This window comes from Centrocercus urophasianus, unplaced genomic scaffold (assembly GCF_019232065.1).
Source record: "Centrocercus urophasianus isolate 14NV4802_14NV808 unplaced genomic scaffold, USGS_Curo_1.0 seq_21, whole genome shotgun sequence".
Taxonomy (NCBI): domain Eukaryota; kingdom Metazoa; phylum Chordata; class Aves; order Galliformes; family Phasianidae; genus Centrocercus; species Centrocercus urophasianus.
The window spans coordinates 7,085,276-7,104,478 of NW_024884767.1; the positions used below are offsets into that span (position 1 = coordinate 7,085,276).

The following is a 19,203-nucleotide window of genomic DNA, read 5'->3' on the forward strand; positions in this document are numbered from 1 at the left end:
TTCTTTCTTTCTTTCTTTCTTTCTTTCTTTCTTTCTTTCTTTTTAAGGTCTTTCACATAAAATAAATAAAAAGAACACCTAAAATCATCTTTACTGAATGTACAGTCTATCTTACAAATTAACCCCATGAGAAGCTTACTATGACACATTTCTGTAGGATTAAGGCCATAAAACCTAAAACACAGTGTATAATAACTTACCATTTCTTAAGAACTGATAAAACTGAGAAATTAAAGGAGGCAGAAATATATTAAAACCAAAAGTAGAAATGGAATTTGAATGCAAACTTTGAGCCTTTGAGCATAGGTTAACTTGCATTTCTGCACCTGAGTTCAGATGAAGAACCTGCCAACAAAACATGTGTTTCTGAACTCCTGTTGTTTCATGTTGTGCTTTTTTGTTTGTTTGCTTGTTTGCATCAATTTAGTATTCTGAGAACGTACTTCCAAAACACCTTGCTTCTCAGCCTGTAGCTTGACTACAGAAACATTAAACATTTACTCCATCTGTCCTTTCCCCCTGAGCAGCCTGGCCTCATTTCTGATCTGATCTTTTCCTACAATATACTCAAAGCTCTTGAAACCACTTATTCTCTGGTGACCTGCAATCTCTCAGCTGGTAGAAGTGCGAAATAGAATATTTTGGGGTATGCTGTGATATGGAAAGTGTTAATCACCTTAATTTTCATGATTTCACATTGTCCTCATCTGACATGAATGCAATCTTACGAAAAACAGAATCTAAAGCAAATACAAAATGCAGGTTTGACTGTGAAAATTTTACATTCTGTTGTAGAGCCTAGTTCTATAAAAACAGCCACTGAAGCAAGTGGGATAAGCACGACACTAATAAGCAGGACTCATATTAAAATATTTGTATCATTTAAGAACAATAGAAGTGTTGCATAAGTCTGTTTTTTCCTCTTGAAAAAGGCAGCTTTGAAAGGCAGGTTCAGAAATAGGTACAAAGAATTCATATATTGCTTTGTGCTATACGACATGTAGTTATTTACAAGAAATTCAATCTAAGTCAGTGTTTGATCGTTCTTCATCAATAACTACTGCATATCACATCTTTACAATCATCAGTTCTTTTCTACAAATCATTGTGCTAAGAGGTAAATTTGCTTATTTCAAAAAGATTTGCAGTGGATATGGTAATACTCTTATATAATATGATGGCATAAATTAGGTAAGTAATTTTGAAAATCATACCAAATTGTTCTTTTGCACCGAGTACAATCAATAAACAAGGAAAAGCATTCATTACCTTGAACATTCTTATTCTTCTCAGTAAACAAAGGCATCAACAGAATTTCTGCACAGAGTTCTTCAATTTTTTCTTCCATGAATAGAAAGAGTTTGATGAGTTGAGAAAGACATTTAAGTTGATACAATGTTAAACAAAAGTTCCTTCCTTTTTTGTGGTATTCTTGTGAGGCTGTTAAAGCAAAATTACGGAATAAGTTTTACTTTTCCTTAAAATATGGTACTGGAAAATCGAAAATGTAGAAAAGCATAGTATATCAAGTAACTTCATTTTTTGCTATGTCATAATGTATCCTTTTCTCATTATAAAACACTGTCACATTAGCTCTTCCTAAGTCTTTCGCATTTGTCATCTCTGTGGGAAAGTATAAATGAATGCTAGGTTTTGTTATTCATTAACTAGGATTTTTTCTAAGGAACTACTCAGAAACCTTCTCACCTGCATTTTATAGAAAAACCACTGTTTGCAAAAACTGATTGAACACTACGAAAAAAAAATCCACATCATTACTATATTTCAATGGCTTGGGACATCACATCCCTACACTGTCACTTTGCAAGTCACCCTGTCTGTTTAACAATCTGCTAGCATAATACCATTGATGAATATGACATTTGAGTGAAAAGAAACATCAATCTCACATTGCACAAGTTTAAATATGTGGGGTTTGAAAACAAGTGAGACTGTCAGTGAACAAATATCAGCAAGTATTACACCTATAAGCATTCGATAGTTAAAAGAAGAAACTTAACATACTATTTTGAAAGTTTAATGCCTGTAGTTATAACACACAGTCAAGTCACATAATCCACAGAATTCTGCTTTGAGCACAGTCAGAGTATAAGACATAGTGAGTTGTTTCCAATCCAGTATTACCATACCACACGGCTACAACTATTTTATTTTTATAACTTCCTGCAATGTAATAAATTTGCACTTCTACGCAAATGGTATTGAGCTGATACCATGTTTGTATGGAGTTGTGTTGCAGATGTAGCATCAGCAGAACAGTTTACATGGAAAGTGTCAGAATGAGAGCCAGAGTAGTTTGAAAGAGAAGATCCAAAGATGAAAACAAATAGAAATTGATTGAAATGCACTTTTATGCACTTTCATATGTCAAATCTCTCCTACCTTGTACTCAGAGACACCCTTTTCCCTCAAAGTTGCTACATTATTTTTTTAGGTATTCAGAAATCATTTTTAAATGGACACAGAACTGAAGAACAGAGCTGAGCTCTGAATAAAAATTCCCTAATTTGTTATTCTTGTTCTGCAGCCTTAGAGACTGAACTGCGAGGGTTGCATGGACATCTGAGTTTCCTCAAAGTTCCAGAAAGCTGTATCTATGTCAGTTCCTAGTATTTTTAAGAATGGCAAAAGAAGGTGCTACTGATAACTACACCTGCTGCAGTCTTGCCTGTCTGAATAAAGAGTAAACAATATCTGCATCATTGGATTTCCAACTTCAAATCTTAAATATCCAAAAAAGTAAGATACTCAGCTATTCTGAGAGTTCTCCTTTACTCAGAAGCTTGATAATGTAAAGTGAGTTTAACTGGTAGGGAAATACCTGCCTAATTCTGCAGAAAGCCAGAAGTAACAAATGAGAAAGTGAGAATCATGAGTCACAGAATAAAAATCAATCGAACATTAATTCTGTCTCCTGTGATTTGAAAACCTTGTGATGCTCCTGTCCCCTTTCTCCAGGAAGAAAGGAACCTTCCAATTATTTGATTGCCCCCAAGCTTTACTGTCCTCATTAGACTGAAAGGAAGAGGACAGAAGCCAAAGGTATGCCACAGTAACATTAATGCTGGAACATATAACTGAATTCAGAGAGAAGTGAAAACTTATCTTTGCTTTAAGTGATCATTCAAAATATATTTCAGCTGGGAGCAGAAGATACTAAGTTCAAAGATCCCTCTTTTACCATATCATTAAGACTTTAACAGAATACTTTGATTTACATGCATACATACACGCTTATCAAACTTCAGAACAAACTATGTATGTTCTACAAATGTCATAAAGAGGAGCTGAGGGGAGCCCTCATGGCGGCTGCAGCTCCTCACAGGGAGCGGAGGGCAGCGCTGAGCTCTGCTGTGTGTGACAGCGACAGGGCCGAGGGAACGGCATGGAGCTGCGTCAGGGGAGGGCAGCTGGGGGTCAGGGAAAGGGGCTGCACCAGAGGGTGGTGGGCACAGAACGGGATGCACGGGGTGGTGGGCATGGCCCTGAGCTGCTGGAGTTGAAGGAATGTTTGGACAGTGCTCTCAGACACAGGGTTTGGATTTTGGGTGGTGCTGCATGGAGCTGGAGGTTGAACTCAATGATCCTTGTGCATCCCTTCCAGAAGAGATATTCTGTGATTCTATGAGTCTAGTGTAGTAGCTTGAAATGCATACTTATATGAATCAACACTATAATCATCATACAACCTCCCTAAAGTGAAAAAAAAAAAAAACCAACCACAAAACATTAATTGATATATTTAGAAATCAAGTAAGAGAAAATTCAAGCAAGAGAAAATTCTTTTTTCTTGAGGAAAACACTATTTTGTTTTTGTGGAGATTAAAGATATACTCCACATTATGGCAGTAAAAAAGGCCCTTCGCTGCTGATATATGTAGTGATAAACACATTCTAGAAATGAGACAGTTACTCTGGAAAATAAAGCCTGAAAGTATTCTGCTGGGTACACCTTTCTGGAAAAGGGTACACATCAGCCCCTCCTTGCTGCTCAGTGCATGGCCTATCACACAAAGGGCTCCTGCCAGTCAACAACTGAACTGCACCTGGAGAAGGCACAGAAAGAGGAAAAAAGAAAGTATAACGGAGACAGATGCAGGCCCTGACTAAACTAATATCTTGGACAGGTATTCACTGGTATTTCACCTGTCTTTCCTCTCTGCGGTGGCCTTCTGTACAGATGCGGAGTACACAGGAGGATTCTCTATATTACATGTTCAATCCAGTTTCAGTGTCATTAATCAGTCCAGTGTAAAATCAGCCCTCACCACAGAGTAGTGCATGAGAAAAAATTACTGAATGTATATTATTTCTGATGTTATGCAAAGAGGTCAAAGAACTCAGAAAACTCATTTAACCAAGTGGCATCACACAGAGGGCAACAACTCTCTGTGATGGCTTAATGCTGTTGACTGTATCCTAGCCAATTCATAGACTATCATGCACAGAGTAACTGAAAGCATTACAATTTGATCTCAGCCCACCATGAACAGAAGATAATAATGATGTTATAGTCCAACTGGAGAAGGAAGCATGTAGCAAGTTGCATGATAGAAACCGATTTCCTTCTTGAACAGCCTGCACTGTGTTTGCTACTCTCATTCACCTAAATACAATTTTTTCTGCTTGTCTGAGTTAAATGCATATAAATCCTTTTACAAGGAAATAGCTGCAGTAGAATCACACACCAGAAAGGACATCCATACTGCCTTCCTAAAACAGGACATACGGGCATCCCATTGAAGCACAAACTTGTATGAAGAATTTCTGCAAAGGAACAAAAAGACTCTGTGAAGAGGAAAGAAAGAACGCACTTAAATCTTTTGGTACATAGACTGTGGTCCTTTCATTGGTGGAGGGTTGTGGGAATACAAGAAAGACTACTGAGAGCAGAAGCTGTGGAGCAAGATAAACAGCAGGAGAAAGCAAGACTAAGAACCAAGGACACCTCCAGAAGAGCCAAAACAAAAAGCATGTGAGGTATGAGATTGCTGAGTGATAATGACCCTGACTGGAGGACGAGCACACGGCTAGGAGCAGCTCATGACTGACTGGATAAGTGTTTGCATGCATGGTTAAGGACAGTTTGTGGAATGTTTTATTGACATAAGGGCGAGTGGGAAAGTTAGAAGAGAAAACTAGTGAATGTACATAAAGGATATTAGAATCTGTAATAGACAGTTTGAATTGTTCTCATCTGAGTCCGTGCCTCAGATACTGCAGAGGGCAATTTTGACCTCCTTCCACTTACAGGAAAAGGGTGCATGAACAGTACTGCCTTTCTTCCAGCCTGCTGATTCACCACCCCAAAATCAGGTGACAAGCAGCAGAAGACTGCTATCTGAGAAAAAGCTGACTCTGAGAGAGCTTTGTTGATAGAAAGACACCCTAACACTAATATTAAATGTCTGTCAAATTGTGCAGGGATTATGAGAGTGCCAAGGCAGCTGATGCTGTTAGACAGCAAAAAAATGTGGGTAGTAACTTTCAAATTTCGTCTTCCGCTGTATCATTCAGATTCAGTCCATTCAGGACTAAAGGTAAATAATTTTTCCTAAGATCTAAGGCACATTCCACACTTGCTGAAGAATGAAGTAGTCCATCTTTGCGAGAGAACACTTGGCTGGTTGTACAAGGACATATGTAGATAATTGCTCTTCAGAAGGTAAGAAGAAATGAGCAATTTTACTAGGCAATCAATCATTGTTCTAAACTACAGGTCAGAGGCGGACTGCACTGAGTCTTGAGTTTCCATTCAGAACTTGGCCAAGACTGGTGTCATCAAAAAGGAGCAGATGCAAAGGGAGAGATCTCAAACAGTGGCAGGTCCAAGGATGAAAGAAGGCCATAACAGGTATTAGATAGCTGAAAAGAGGCTTTGAAGGAAGGTATCAATACCACAATCATAAGGAATAGGATCTACTCAGTAGAAAAAAAAGTCTGATAGGAAAAAATTTAAAAACAGAGGTAACAAGCAGAGGTGCAATAAACATACAGCAATAATTAAAGACAAATCAACTGTTATTTACTTTTTAATGGCTGTTTTAGCTCAGAAATATCATTTTCCATTCAAAAAAAAAAAAAAAAAATTAACAAAAATTAAAGAATCCTTAAAGTGTTTTCTCTTTGAGACAAATTACAAACAGAAACTATCCAAACCCCTATTCCATCTTTGGCTTCTATGCAACCTGAATACTTACTTGAATACTAGCTCTCAATGGAAGAATTCCAACATCTTAACATGAGATTGGTGGATCTTGCATGCTATAACACACATTTAACTGAAGTTCTTAAGTAAATTTTAGCCAACTCAGTCTTACCATGCACATGGAAACACTTTTCACCTGAATTTTCAAGTGTTTGAACCCAAGATAAGTTTAGCAAAGTGTTGTGCAAATTAGAACAGAAGATCCACTGTAAATCAGGTCATGGGTTGCTTCTCCCTTCCAATCCTACTTAACTGCGTTATCCTAAAGCCCTGAAATACTACAGCAGTCATGTCACAATTCCTTCTTTTCTTCTTCCTTCCTTAGTCTGGGAAGGTCTTGTGCAATTGGCAGAGCTACAAAGAAATGACTATGAAAGAACCTAACTAAAAAGAGCATAGGTGACACAGAAACAGAAAAGGTCAAGAATCAATCCGTGTTTTCTTGCATGAATGATAACATTCAGTTACTAAGCATTTAGATTCAGACACTGATGATTCAAGACGACAATGTAGTGAAAATATACCCTACAAAATTTAACTCTCACCATAGTTTTCAAGAACAGGGCTTACTAATATAGAAAATATTGACTAGAAAAGAACAAAAATGGCTTTTTTTAATCAGATGAAGTTACCCACCCACAAACAGTGCCATTTCTGAAAGCATTTTAAGGCACCTACACCCAGAAATTGCAAACAATCATTCACAGTGAGTCTCATTTCATCAGTTTCTCCAGTTAACCCTTCATCTCATTTTAGTATCCTTAACATTGGTGGTAAAAAACACCAGACTTTAACTACACTCTGGATTAATAAAGGTGTCATTTTCTTTGAGTATTTCATCTGCCAGATCCACCTCATGCTAATTTATTTTAAGAATCAGTCAACCACTGATACCTGTATGTTCTCCTAATGCTTCCCATCATTTTGTAGACATCTATCCCACCCAATTTCTTAATGATTTTGCTTCCGAACTTAAAAATCCTACCTTGCCTAATTTTCTCCATATGGAAGCTGTTTTACATTTTTTATCATGTTGTTGCTCTTCCTGAAGTCTTTCCCACTTTCTTCCACAGCAATAACTAAAGCATTTGTCTTTAAAAACACACAGTATAAATGCTGTAAAAAGAGACACAAAAGTATTGCTAGAGAAATCAGGTACTATTTTGTAATGTCGTCAGGGATTTAAATTCTATTCTATTCTAATAAAATAATTTTCTGCTTGATTTGAAATCTAACATAAAACTTACATAAGTTATAAATGATCAGAATGCCCTCATCAAAATACAAAGAAACAACAACAAAGAATTCCTAAAAACCAGCACATCATTCAAACTTCGTAGTTGAATTGAGTGAAGATACTTCTTCAACAATGAATCTCAGACTTGTCTCTTTCATTTGTATGTTAAGAAAGACAATTTCTCCAAAGTAATATGACCACTTGGAGGCTGTTAAGAATTAAAAAAACCACAGCATCAGAAAAATCACACTGCCCTGGCGATAAAGTTTTGACATGCCCAAGTGGGTTCTAAGCCAGCAAATAAATTAATTAAAACATTTTTCAAGCACTGTGGAACAAAAGGCACATTAAGCACTTGATTATAGTACTTTACTTTCTCCTAAATACTTAAAACAAGTAGCAAGACTTCTGCCTTCATCACTTGACTAAAAAGATAAGCCTTTCATTCTAAAATGAAGCATCATGAGAAATAAGGCTGTGCTAGATTTAAATGATCTGGGTACCTGTGAACTTGAGGTTTTACAGAAAATTTCAAAAGCAGTATCACCTTCAAAATCTGCAGCTTTTGATACCATAACTAAAGTTGTTGTTCACAGCTGGGAAGCATTCAAAATCTCAAGAACTGTATGAAAATATGCATACAAATGAATCCCAAAACTTCAACATAATAAAAATGTCATAATTTTTTATTTTATCGAGCCTGGCGCTTTATTTATTTATTTATTTTTAACAATTTGGCATTCACAGCATCTCAAAAAACACTGAATGCCTAATTCTGATAATTTCAGCCTATCCAGGGACATGACACAGTACAGTGTGGTACAGAAATCCCTGCATCATAGGCAAGCTGGCTGCATTCAAGAACAGTTTGGATACGATAGCGTTGCTCTTGGATTAATTAGCCCTACTATTCAGTGTACAGAGACACATGACTAAACTGCTTTTGAGACTAATGATGGAATCCTTGGAAAGCAACCTGATGACTGCCTTCTTCAGTGATTGCAGTGGGGATTTCTCCCTCAGCAGGAACAATGGATTTAAAACTCTTCTAATAATTTCACTAAAAAATACCTTCCTAATACATTAAATATCACTCCCCTGCCCCTGTTCGTAAGCCTTAAATTCACAGAAGATAGACCTCCAATATTGTTCTTCCAGGGACACAAGAAAGTGATGTCAGAAATTTCAACCAGTAATTTTAGATGAGGAAGAAAACAGAAAAGAAAATGTGTAATGTTAAAACCTAAGCACAACTTGCATACAAACAGTAAAGTTATTCCATAAATGAAACTAACATTTCGTTAAAATCTGAAAACAAACAGCCCAATAATGCAAAAGAAACTCAGTTACTGGCAGGGATATTTCAAGGGGTAAATTTTCAAAGTTGTACAGAGGGAGTTGCATACATAAATTCCATTAACAATAATGTGTTTCTCACCCCTCAGTGATATTAACTTTTAAGTGATGCTATAAGGTATTGTAACAATCTTGCATTTATGGCAGCATTCATCTGCACAGTGTGTCTCCTAAACAGAGATTGTATATAAGCAGTACTGTCATTTCACTTGCATTTAGTATTGCTATATTCAATTTTTATGGACATTTGCTCACAGTTTTCTCTTCTTAAGCTGCATGGTGATATATGCTTTTTAATGTAACTGCTAGGTTCAAATAATTAGTATTGCTGGGTATAATCACTAATTTCCTCATATTGTAAAGGGCAACTTAATATTTCTGCACAGCAGATGTAATACAGAGTACTACACAGATCTAAATTATTATAAACATTGCCAGCAGTTTTCTATACACAGTACTTAAGATAATTACAAAAAATATCTTCATTACTGCACGCTAACATTTTTTTAACAGTTTAATTTGGATGGGTTACAAGATACATTCAAATCACACAGACACAATTACTGCAAACCCTAGAAGCTATAAAATCTTCCCAGCCAAATCCCTTTGACCCTGTTAATGTCTGTTTCTTGTTTATCTCAGGCAAATATTGTTTGTAGTATGCATTTGTTACAGAATATGAAAAAAAAGAAAGGAAATCCCTTAATAGTTATCGATTCCAGCATTTACTGACTGAAAGTTAAGTGCTGTTTACAAAACAGAACAGATGCAGATGCTGAAAAAAAGGTAAACAATTGTTGCATGGCTTACTGCCAGATTCTAAGCCAATATATTAAACTCCAAGTGAAGCACATTTCCCCTATAGATTGCACTTATTGCCACTTCATTTCCTATGTGCTCTGTCTCTCTATTGCTCTGCCTGGCACTAAGCTATTTTCAGTTCTTTGGTGACCCCTGAGGCCTACTGCTACCTAACACAGCCATTAGTGAAGGGAATTGCATGTGTCTGACATGGTCTGAAACCAATTATTTGATATTTTCTTCAGAATGATGCCCAACTCTGTTGGGAATGAGCAATCATGAAATAATTTACCTCCTGATTTAATTTTTTCCCGCACAAATTAGTTGTAGCTGAGCTAGCTATACACACCTGCCGGTGACATATCTCTGTCTTATCAAGGTTCTACTTGAAATGATGAAAAAAAGAAGGGGGGAGGAGAGTTGAATAGAATAGGTTGGGGAATCCTGCTTTAAAAAGGCATTGACAAGTTTATCAGATATACTGATCACATGTACTCTCTGCTGATTGAAACTGACAGATCCATAAAGAACTATCAGTGCAACAAAGGAAACCACATGGATGCAAACTGTTATCAGAGTGTTTAAGGTTTTTTAAACACCTGTCTTACTTCACAGCTCGCTCTCCTTTAGTTCCAGTGAAATGCACAGGTGCCATGAGACTTAGCTAGAAAAGCTCAGGCAAACAGATTACATGTTGGATTACTTTTCTCCCTCTTTTAGCTTTTAAATGGTCACAGATCTAAAGACAGCAATCATTTTCTTATTAGACATCACCATTAACTTCAGGCTTTTGTAACTTCTATACTAATATATATGCATATATTAAAAAAAAATGCAGGAAAGTAAGGGATTTTGCATTTATGTATAAACAAAGTAAGCATGTATAAGTTTGCATACGTTTACTTAAGTGAGATCGTCTGTCATAGAAAGAGAGATATTACTGCCAGCTATTCAACAACCTCAGTGAAGACTATACTAATCTTTTGAAAGAGATGCACTGTACATGAAATTTTAATCAAATCTACACCTTAATATCTTCACAGTTAAATGAAGCCAGTTTTCACTTCATCATGACAGTTGATGTTACCTAGCAAATACCTAAGTCCTTTGTCAATAAGGAGTATATACGTCTGTCAAAATTAAATCTTGACGTGAAATCATGTTCACCGACCAAGTGGCAAAAGAACAGACCAGTGCTGGAAACACAGGCTGGAGCTACAATGCCTGATCGTGCTCTGACACCTAATTTATGTAATAATCTTAAGCAAGTCATCTCACCAATCTAACTACTTGACAGCATAAAGCTATTTCACAGCTCTGTTGAGCTAATTACAAGGAATTCCTCAGGTGTTCTAAGGATGATGTGCCCTGTAATAATGACTAACAAAAAAACTTCACACATCTTGCGCTGAAACTACAGTACCGTCAGGTCCATCAAACCTCCTTATGAATGCTACCACTGATAAGACATCAGTATATTCCTCTAACTCATAAAAGAAAAATTGTGATTTGTATTTGAAATCACAGTAACTAATGCTCTTACTTTTATCTTACATTTTGTTAGCATCTGCAAATACAGAAATGTCTACTAACTTTGTTTCTGTCCTCTGCATTTACATTCACAGTGGAATGGCTGCATTTCACACAGATCAGTTAACAACATCACACCCACTCCATTAAAATTAAGATTGGTAGGAACTTTCAACCAATTAGAAACTTCTATCAAGCATTCAACATTCCTTTGTGTCGTCTACACACAGTATTATGCATTTCCCTGAATAATAGATTAAAGTGCTTCTGTCACTTTCACTTCTCTTACCCGTTGGAATTTCCAAGATATAACAGAGGCAGATAGTGACAGCTTTTGTTCTAATAGGAGAAATCACTCAGAAAAAGACTTACAAAGTTGGATTCCATATTCACACTTCTGCTTCACACATCTGTTAATATCAAAACTCTACCTAGGCAAAGACACCACGAAGTTCTCACAAATACTTTCAAGGAATAAAAAAAAATCATATCCTTTTAAGTTTAGGCATACAGAAAAAAAACCAAACAGGACATACATTGCCATTTCCAAAATTCTATAGAATCACCTTTAGAACACTTTAGCAAACACTTTGTAGGAAGAGTATAACAATTTCTGTGTTGCAAATGAAGGATTAATCATACATCAACACAGATGTGCACATACTGCCACTACACTCTTAGAACACCTCTTTATACATGAGCTGACAGTATGGTGCATTGATGAAGATACAATTTCTCTATTACAGAAAGCCCAGACTCTGCTGGACTTTTCTAGTACATGAGCAGTAAGACAATACATTTGTCCTTAAGTAAAAAGATTTAAACGAGGTTGATCAGAAGATGAAGCTACTGAGAAAAAGGAAACCCTTCTTGAAAGTCTGAGACCAGAAACTGAATCAACTCCAGACAGTCCTCAATGGCCAGGGGTACTAAAAAGCTCAGGAGACATTGACGCTTAATTCCTAACTAGGATTTGTTGTTATTCTCTCTAGACAGACAGAAAAGAATGTCTTCAATGCTGCTATATTTAGCAATGCGATGATAGCGTAAAATAACCTAGAGATTTATTAAAAAAAAAAAAAAAAGAACTCAGTAGATACAGCAGTCCTTTGATTTAAAATTAGAGAAATTAGCACAGAATATCCATCCCTTGGATGTGATATACCTCCGATTTAAACAGATGTAATTTTCTGCAAACTAATCTGCCTAAAACTGTTCTGCCCTTCAAAAGTTAAAATTGTTCTGAGAATACATATTTTGTGATAGAATACGCTCTCTGTACTGACAAAAAATCACAGCCAGGGCCATTCAGTTGACTTGTGCTTATATGACGGTAGACATATACAATGAAAACTCAATAACTTTCAATCAATACTGCAGGAGTATCTTCAGAAGAAATTTACGAAGTTTTCTTTTATCTGCTGCAGTTCTACACATTTTTCTTCACATACCCAAATAAGCAAAAGAGAGACTAGCTCAGTAATTTGCTCTCAAATTTTGTGACTTTTAATTAAGCACAGTACTACAGTACGTAACTCTGAATTGACCCCTGACCACTCACAAAGTATCAGACTGGAGAGTAAATCACTTTCATCTTTTAAACTTGGGAGGAGAATTCAATAATTAGAGGGCACAGTGAGTTAAGTGCTCACTTTGTGCTGAAGAATACCCAGATGTGCTGAGAGAGCAAAACAAATATAATTAGTCGATGTTTGGTAATTGTAGACATTTGGAAAGGGGAAAAAATAATAAAAAAAATTCAAAAAACAACAACACACACATAAAAAAACAACAGTTGGACTTCCAAAGAATTCAATAAACAGATTCAAGATCCTATTCAGAAAGATAAAAAGAAATTACTTCATTAGGATACAACAACCCATACAAATACAACTAAAAAAAAAAATCAACAATTTCTTGTTCAGTAATACATAAGTAATTGAGAAAGAGAAATTAGTTACTGACATTGCTAAGTAAACAATATGTTATTCAAATCGTGAAATGGGTATCTTCATTACGACAAGGGGTCCCTAACAGGATTTCACTATCACTGTTCACATTAAGAGCTTAATAGCAATTTCAACCAACAGCTCTAAGAAGAAGGAAGGTATTCAGGCATGCTACTGGCTTTGAAATTCTGTCAGTTCAATTGACATTTCAGCCACTTACTCTTATCTTACCCCCTACCATAAGCTTAAAAAGTAACAAGCGTAATGCTTTTGTAATCTTTACAAAAATGTCATTTTCCCCCTAGAAACACATTTGTGGTCCTAGGGTAATATGCTCATGTGGCCTTTAAAAGAGTACCTCTTTTTTTATTAAAAGTTCTGCTCGCTGCGTTCAAACAGATGGTTTTATTTTCTCTTCAGCACTACTCATATTCCCATTTAATATAATTGTGCAGTAGAAATCAAATAGAATGCTTGCAAGGATAAGAAATAAATAATATGTGACAAAGAGGCTATGGAACACATTATTTCCAACATTAAATGCAAACACATTTATTATGTTTCCCTTGAGAAATAGGACCTTGTTTTGCTTGTCAAAATTTTATAGGTTTCCCAAGGAACAAAAACAACTGCAGAAATCTGCATCATATCTGTATGTCCACTGCTTTTCTCTTTAACTTCCTCTTATAGATTCCTACCCACACGATCTGCTCATTTTTTTTCAATTAGGTGACAATGAATCCTGTTGAATATCTCAATTTTTATTGACATATCATATAAAAAGTGGATCTCTGGAATTTCTAAAGTGAAATATCTAATTAAGACATCTGAATTTTTACTCTTTACATATGTAGGACCTATGCAATTTTTAGTGATGTCCTCAAGTCTTCTGTGCAGGTTAGATACAGAGAGCATAGATGTACTGCAGTTTCAGTTGATACACACTTCTTCCATCAGTCTTTCACTGATGGAAATCACAGGATTTTTCATCCCATTTGTGTAGAACATTGGGAAGATTGAGACATACATCACCATGTAGAGTGGAGTTCAAGAAGTCAGTAGACATAAAGTCTACTTACACGTATGTACCACCCTTTTCCAACAATTGTCCCGCCTATTGTTTTTTACAGGTCTGCTATAGCTCTGTTCCTGTAAGAGACACATGACTAGAAAGTCTACAGTGATAGAAAGCAGAAAAGGAGATGCCAGGGAAGCAGAAACGTAACTGACACACATCAACTACTTTCCTCATGCAGAAACAGAAACAATGTCCATGAAAAGCAAGGAGTTACAGTTTCTGTACCTTTATTTTTGTCTTCACAATCTCTGAGTCACTACGGTGTGTTTTGTATTTAAGTCTTTAAATATTTAAAGCTTAAATTTATGGAAAAAGCTTTTAAATACATTTCCACAATTAAGTTTTAAGCTTTTATGCAAAATGCAAAAATCCGGGCTATATAATGAAGGTGAACTACTGGATATTATTAACCATCATCCATCCACAAGGGATACTTTATATCAGCATAGTTTACCAGCATTTTGGAAAGATGCAACAGGGTTTTCTATGAGATAAATAGTAAGTCAAGCAACCATCATACTCTCCCCTTCTTAAAGGCTACATTTCAACAATCCTACAGATTGTTTCCTAAGCAAATACAATGGAAAACCAACTGTAACTATAGCACAAGTACTGAAATTTATCTGTTAGGGATACTAAGCAGGACAGAAATCTCAACAATGGTTCAAAGACATAAATCTTGTTCGTATAAAACAAAGCCTAGGATTATTTAATTTTCGGATATAAATGGGAGAATACATTATACTATCCTACTGAGCCTTAATTATTCTCAGACATAAATAACCGGTGGGTGTTTTTTTGTTGTTTTATTTTGTTTTTCTTTTTCATTCATGCAGCAGGTATCAATGCTATTTCAGGATAATTTTTGGTAGATATAATTAAGATCATAGAAGACCAGTTGTAGGTAGCAATCCTGGCTCAAGAGATCACAAACAAACTGTAATTCTTCATTTCACAGGAAGGAAATAATAAACGAATGAAAATAAAGATTTGCACACAAACACAGAGAAATCAAATTTCTTCAAAGGCGCAAGCCTCAAAACACCTATTTCAAACTAGCTGGAAAGCATGTTGCTGGGAATGCTTTAGGATGAATGACCTCAAAATAGATTTTCCTTATCAAGTCCTTTCATTAAATTGCCCAAAGCTACCCTCTTTTCAAGAGGTTACTCCAAAGCTTGCTCCTCTTGTTGGTCACATCTCCACTACACAAGTACAGCTCCACTAAACAACAATCAGTACTTCCATTCAGTTCAAATACACACTATACTCAGATTATATAAACACAATTATATTCCTTAGAAGTTCATGAATATTTGAACACCACAAATGAAAAACATCATAATTGAAATCATGCTTTGCATACATCTTCTTGATAAATTCGGGAAAGCTATGCTTGAATTTATATTTACAATAGCATGGTTATATCTTTGAGAAATAAAGAGGAAGAAAAAAGAAAGGGAGCTTCCTGGCCATATGAATAAGAGGTTGGTACACTCAGATAAAAATATTAAGTCTGAATACTAAAATACAGCAATGAAAGTGATTTAACTATTTTGTTTCGAAAAACATTCTTAGACTGATCTTCTCTGCTTTGGTTTTACTTTCACTTCTCAGTACTATTTTCATAAAAATAGCTACTGATTTTAATGAATACATTATGCATTGTATCTCATATTTTCATAAAAAATCTTATTTAAGATTCTAAAAGTTATTAATGATACAAATATTAAAAATATATCTCCCAGGGGTAAGTGCTATATTAGAATTCCTGTTTGCTTTAAGGATCTCTGAGAGGTTTACTACGAAATGAAAATAATAAGGTGAAGAATTTGAATACGTGAAAAAAAAAAAAAAAAAGAAAATCTTCTGAATTTTATTTAATTTCAGACAAAGGAAATTTAAAGACAGGTGAATTAGTCCACATAACAATCTTCTCTCTCTCTCTGTGCATACAAAATCTATTCAGATAAAATATACTTCCAGTAGTACATTAGATGTGTAAAATATCGTAGTTTTTAAGTTTCTTTGGCTGATGGTTTTTCTCTGTTAAGAGTGGCTATTTCTTCATCTAAAATAGATGAAGGATTAAGATATGTCAGCAAATCCTGATTAAACTAGCTTAACATTTCTGTAAGCAAAGGAACATAAAAAAGGTTCAGAAGGTACAACTACAATCTACTTTTAACTGACCGATCACAAGTAACTTCTGAGAAATATCACATTGTAACTGAAACAAAAAAATCATGCAGATAAGCTAAAAAACGCTTGCATGATTAATTACATGCTATTTATATTAACAAATATATAACATGTTTAGTACTGTTATGAAACACCATAACATTACACAAGTTTCTGAAAGAAATATATGACTACTATGACAAAAAACATCAAAAAACCAAGATAAAAATATTTCAGAGGAACCCAGGGTAGGAGGAACCTTTCTTGGATATTAATTCCAAAAACTGTCATGAGGAGGACCCATGTTAGATAAAAATTTACTACAGTAATGTAGATAGCCAAATACTATTGGCTGTATCCTGCATGGTTTGCAGGTTTTAGGGGCACTGATTTACCTAGAAATAGGATCAAGTTATAAAATAAAATCCATCTACGTCCCTAAAAGCTGGATGCCAAAGATATTGCGTCTTTTCAAATACCATTCTGCCAGCTCCACTCTCAAATCATCCTCATCCTCAATCCTGATAAACAAATACATGCTCATTACAGTAGCCAACAAATAACACTTCTAATTGAACATAAACGAAAAAACTGTTAACTCCTTACTTCATAAATAGTTATACATGAAATATTTTGAAGATTTATGACTCTGTTAAAGCCCATAGTCTTTATTTTCCAGTCAGAAGTAGGTATTCTGTATAAATTTATCTGTTATTTTTTTTCCTCTCGTATACAGAAGGATCGATTACAGTAATTCTTAAGAAAAAATAATCATATTTCCCTGAGGGTGAGCTAAGCAAACACAAAGCTTTTTCTCACCTCTGGGATAACAGTCCCAATCGAATGCCTTAGATTAAATTATTTTGCTGTTTTGAAATGTGTTGGTTTGGTGGTTCCCAAAGGGCAGAGACAACACGAATCAAAAAACACAAAACACATTGGTAGTACTGTCTTTCAGCTAAGAAGAAAAAATACCCTTCCCCTCTTCTGTCCATGCTCTAGCGTGTTTGGTTTTGCTGTTTAATACTCAGCAAACTGGGTATCATTGTCAAGCCAAGCTAATAAAATCATGTTTTAGTTTAAACTATGTACAAATAATTATTTTAATTATAATAAAAAATATTTAATTATTACTTTAATTATTAATTGTGGGAGGCTGCTAAAAGTATCCTTTGCCTAAACAGAATTAAACAATAGTTCCTAGCTGGAAAATCCATGTGACATTAAGAATCTGTCTACAGGTATAAACATCCCCAAATAGTATTTATTCTGTACTATTTTTTCCAATGTAGTTATTTCCATGTAAACTGCCTTGTAAACACTTGAGTTCCAGGGGAAAAAACGTTTTTTCCTGAATAAGCATAGTACAAATCTAGTAAAACAAACATTTCAAAGAGAGAAATTTCTTACCAGAAAAGACTCTTCACATATGAGCTCTCATTCAATTCAGTGTTCAATAACATCTGCTTCAGTAATGATACATGTATAAATTTTGTTTGATTTAATAATTCCAATTATTTATATATAATAGACATCACTACGGAATGAAATAAGATGAAAAAAATCTTACCAATCTTCACAACTCCGATCCCTTATTTTACCCTAGCCCAGTAACTCTACTATTGTCACTTTGGTAGTTGGTTGATTCTCCTTTCCCCCAGCTTTCCTTGCTGAGCACAACGCCAGAGGGTCTAACCCTTCAGTCAGCTGGCATCAGCTCTGCTGACTGTGTATCCACACAGCCTCTTGTGCATTCCTAGTGCTTAAGCTGGAGGTCAGCACAGGAAACCAAAATATAAAATCTTGGAAGGGATTCAAGAAATTGACATTTTTTCAGACTTCATTGTAAATATTTTTAAAACTCACAGCTCCCAAAGTTTACTTTGCATATTTTCACTTTTCTCTGTTCTACTGAATTTACAATAAAAACATATGCTGGAGATCTGTCCTGATAGATGCAGAGGCACAGAAAGGTATAAGACACATCTTGTGACAAAGAATATTTAGGCACACGAAATAACTGTCTTAAAAGACTGAAGGATTGATTTTTTATTCCACATAATGCAGAAGCTGTTAATCTGTCTTTTTAGACACTTTTAGTCACTTTAGCATTCCTGCCTTAAATGTAAAATGGAGACAGCTGGAGTAGATCTGAGTTGTTTTGAGACTGAAAGAAAGATTAAATTACAAACTTTATAGAACCATAGAATCACAGAATAATTTTGGCTGGAAGACACCTCAAAGCGCATCCACTTCCGAACCCCGTGCCGTGGGTAGTGCTGCCCCCCACCACCTCAGCTGCCCAGGGTCCCATCCAAACTGGCCTTGAGTGCCTCCCAGGGATGGGGCACCACAGCTTCTTTGGGCAGCTGTGCCAGGGCCTCATCGCTCTCATAGTGAATTATTTCTTTTGAGCTGCCATAGCCAAGCCATGAGAGAAGTTGGATGCACTTTCGGAGAGCAAATGTAGGAGACGGAAACACTGCTGCACAACAACAGCTGGGAGAGAGGGGTGAGATATGAGTGAGAAGCGGCCACACAGGCAGCCAGGTCAGTGGAAGAGATTCTCCAGGCACGGAGCATCAGCTCCCTGCGGTCCAGGAGAGGCTCACGGAGGAGCAGGCTGTCCCTGCCTGAGGGAGGAGATCGTGGTGGGGTCGGAGGGCTGGAGGAGCTGCCACCGTGGGGACCTGTGTGGAACAGTGCCTGAAGGGTGGGCCCTGTGCTACAGAGCTGTGCAGGGGTGGCCTGTGGGAAACCCAAGCAGGATCTGTTTGCACCAATTACTTACCTTTTTTTTTTTACCTTACAACTATCTATTCCCTGGTGGTTGTTTTTTTTT

At 36.0% G+C, this 19,203-nt stretch overlaps 1 protein-coding gene across 3 annotated transcripts in view; it reads right to left on the reverse strand.

The window, feature by feature from the left end:
- The window catches only part of KIAA0825 (KIAA0825 ortholog), a 229,984-nt gene that overhangs the window by 160,182 nt on the left and 50,599 nt on the right, over positions 1 to 19,203 (reverse strand). For all 3 annotated transcript variants that reach the window (XM_042823068.1, XM_042823066.1, XM_042823069.1), the window contains exon 5: positions 1,270 to 1,440. In XM_042823068.1, the coding sequence (XP_042679002.1) occupies positions 1,270 to 1,440 (171 nt within the window). The remainder of the gene's footprint in view (positions 1 to 1,269; positions 1,441 to 19,203) is intronic.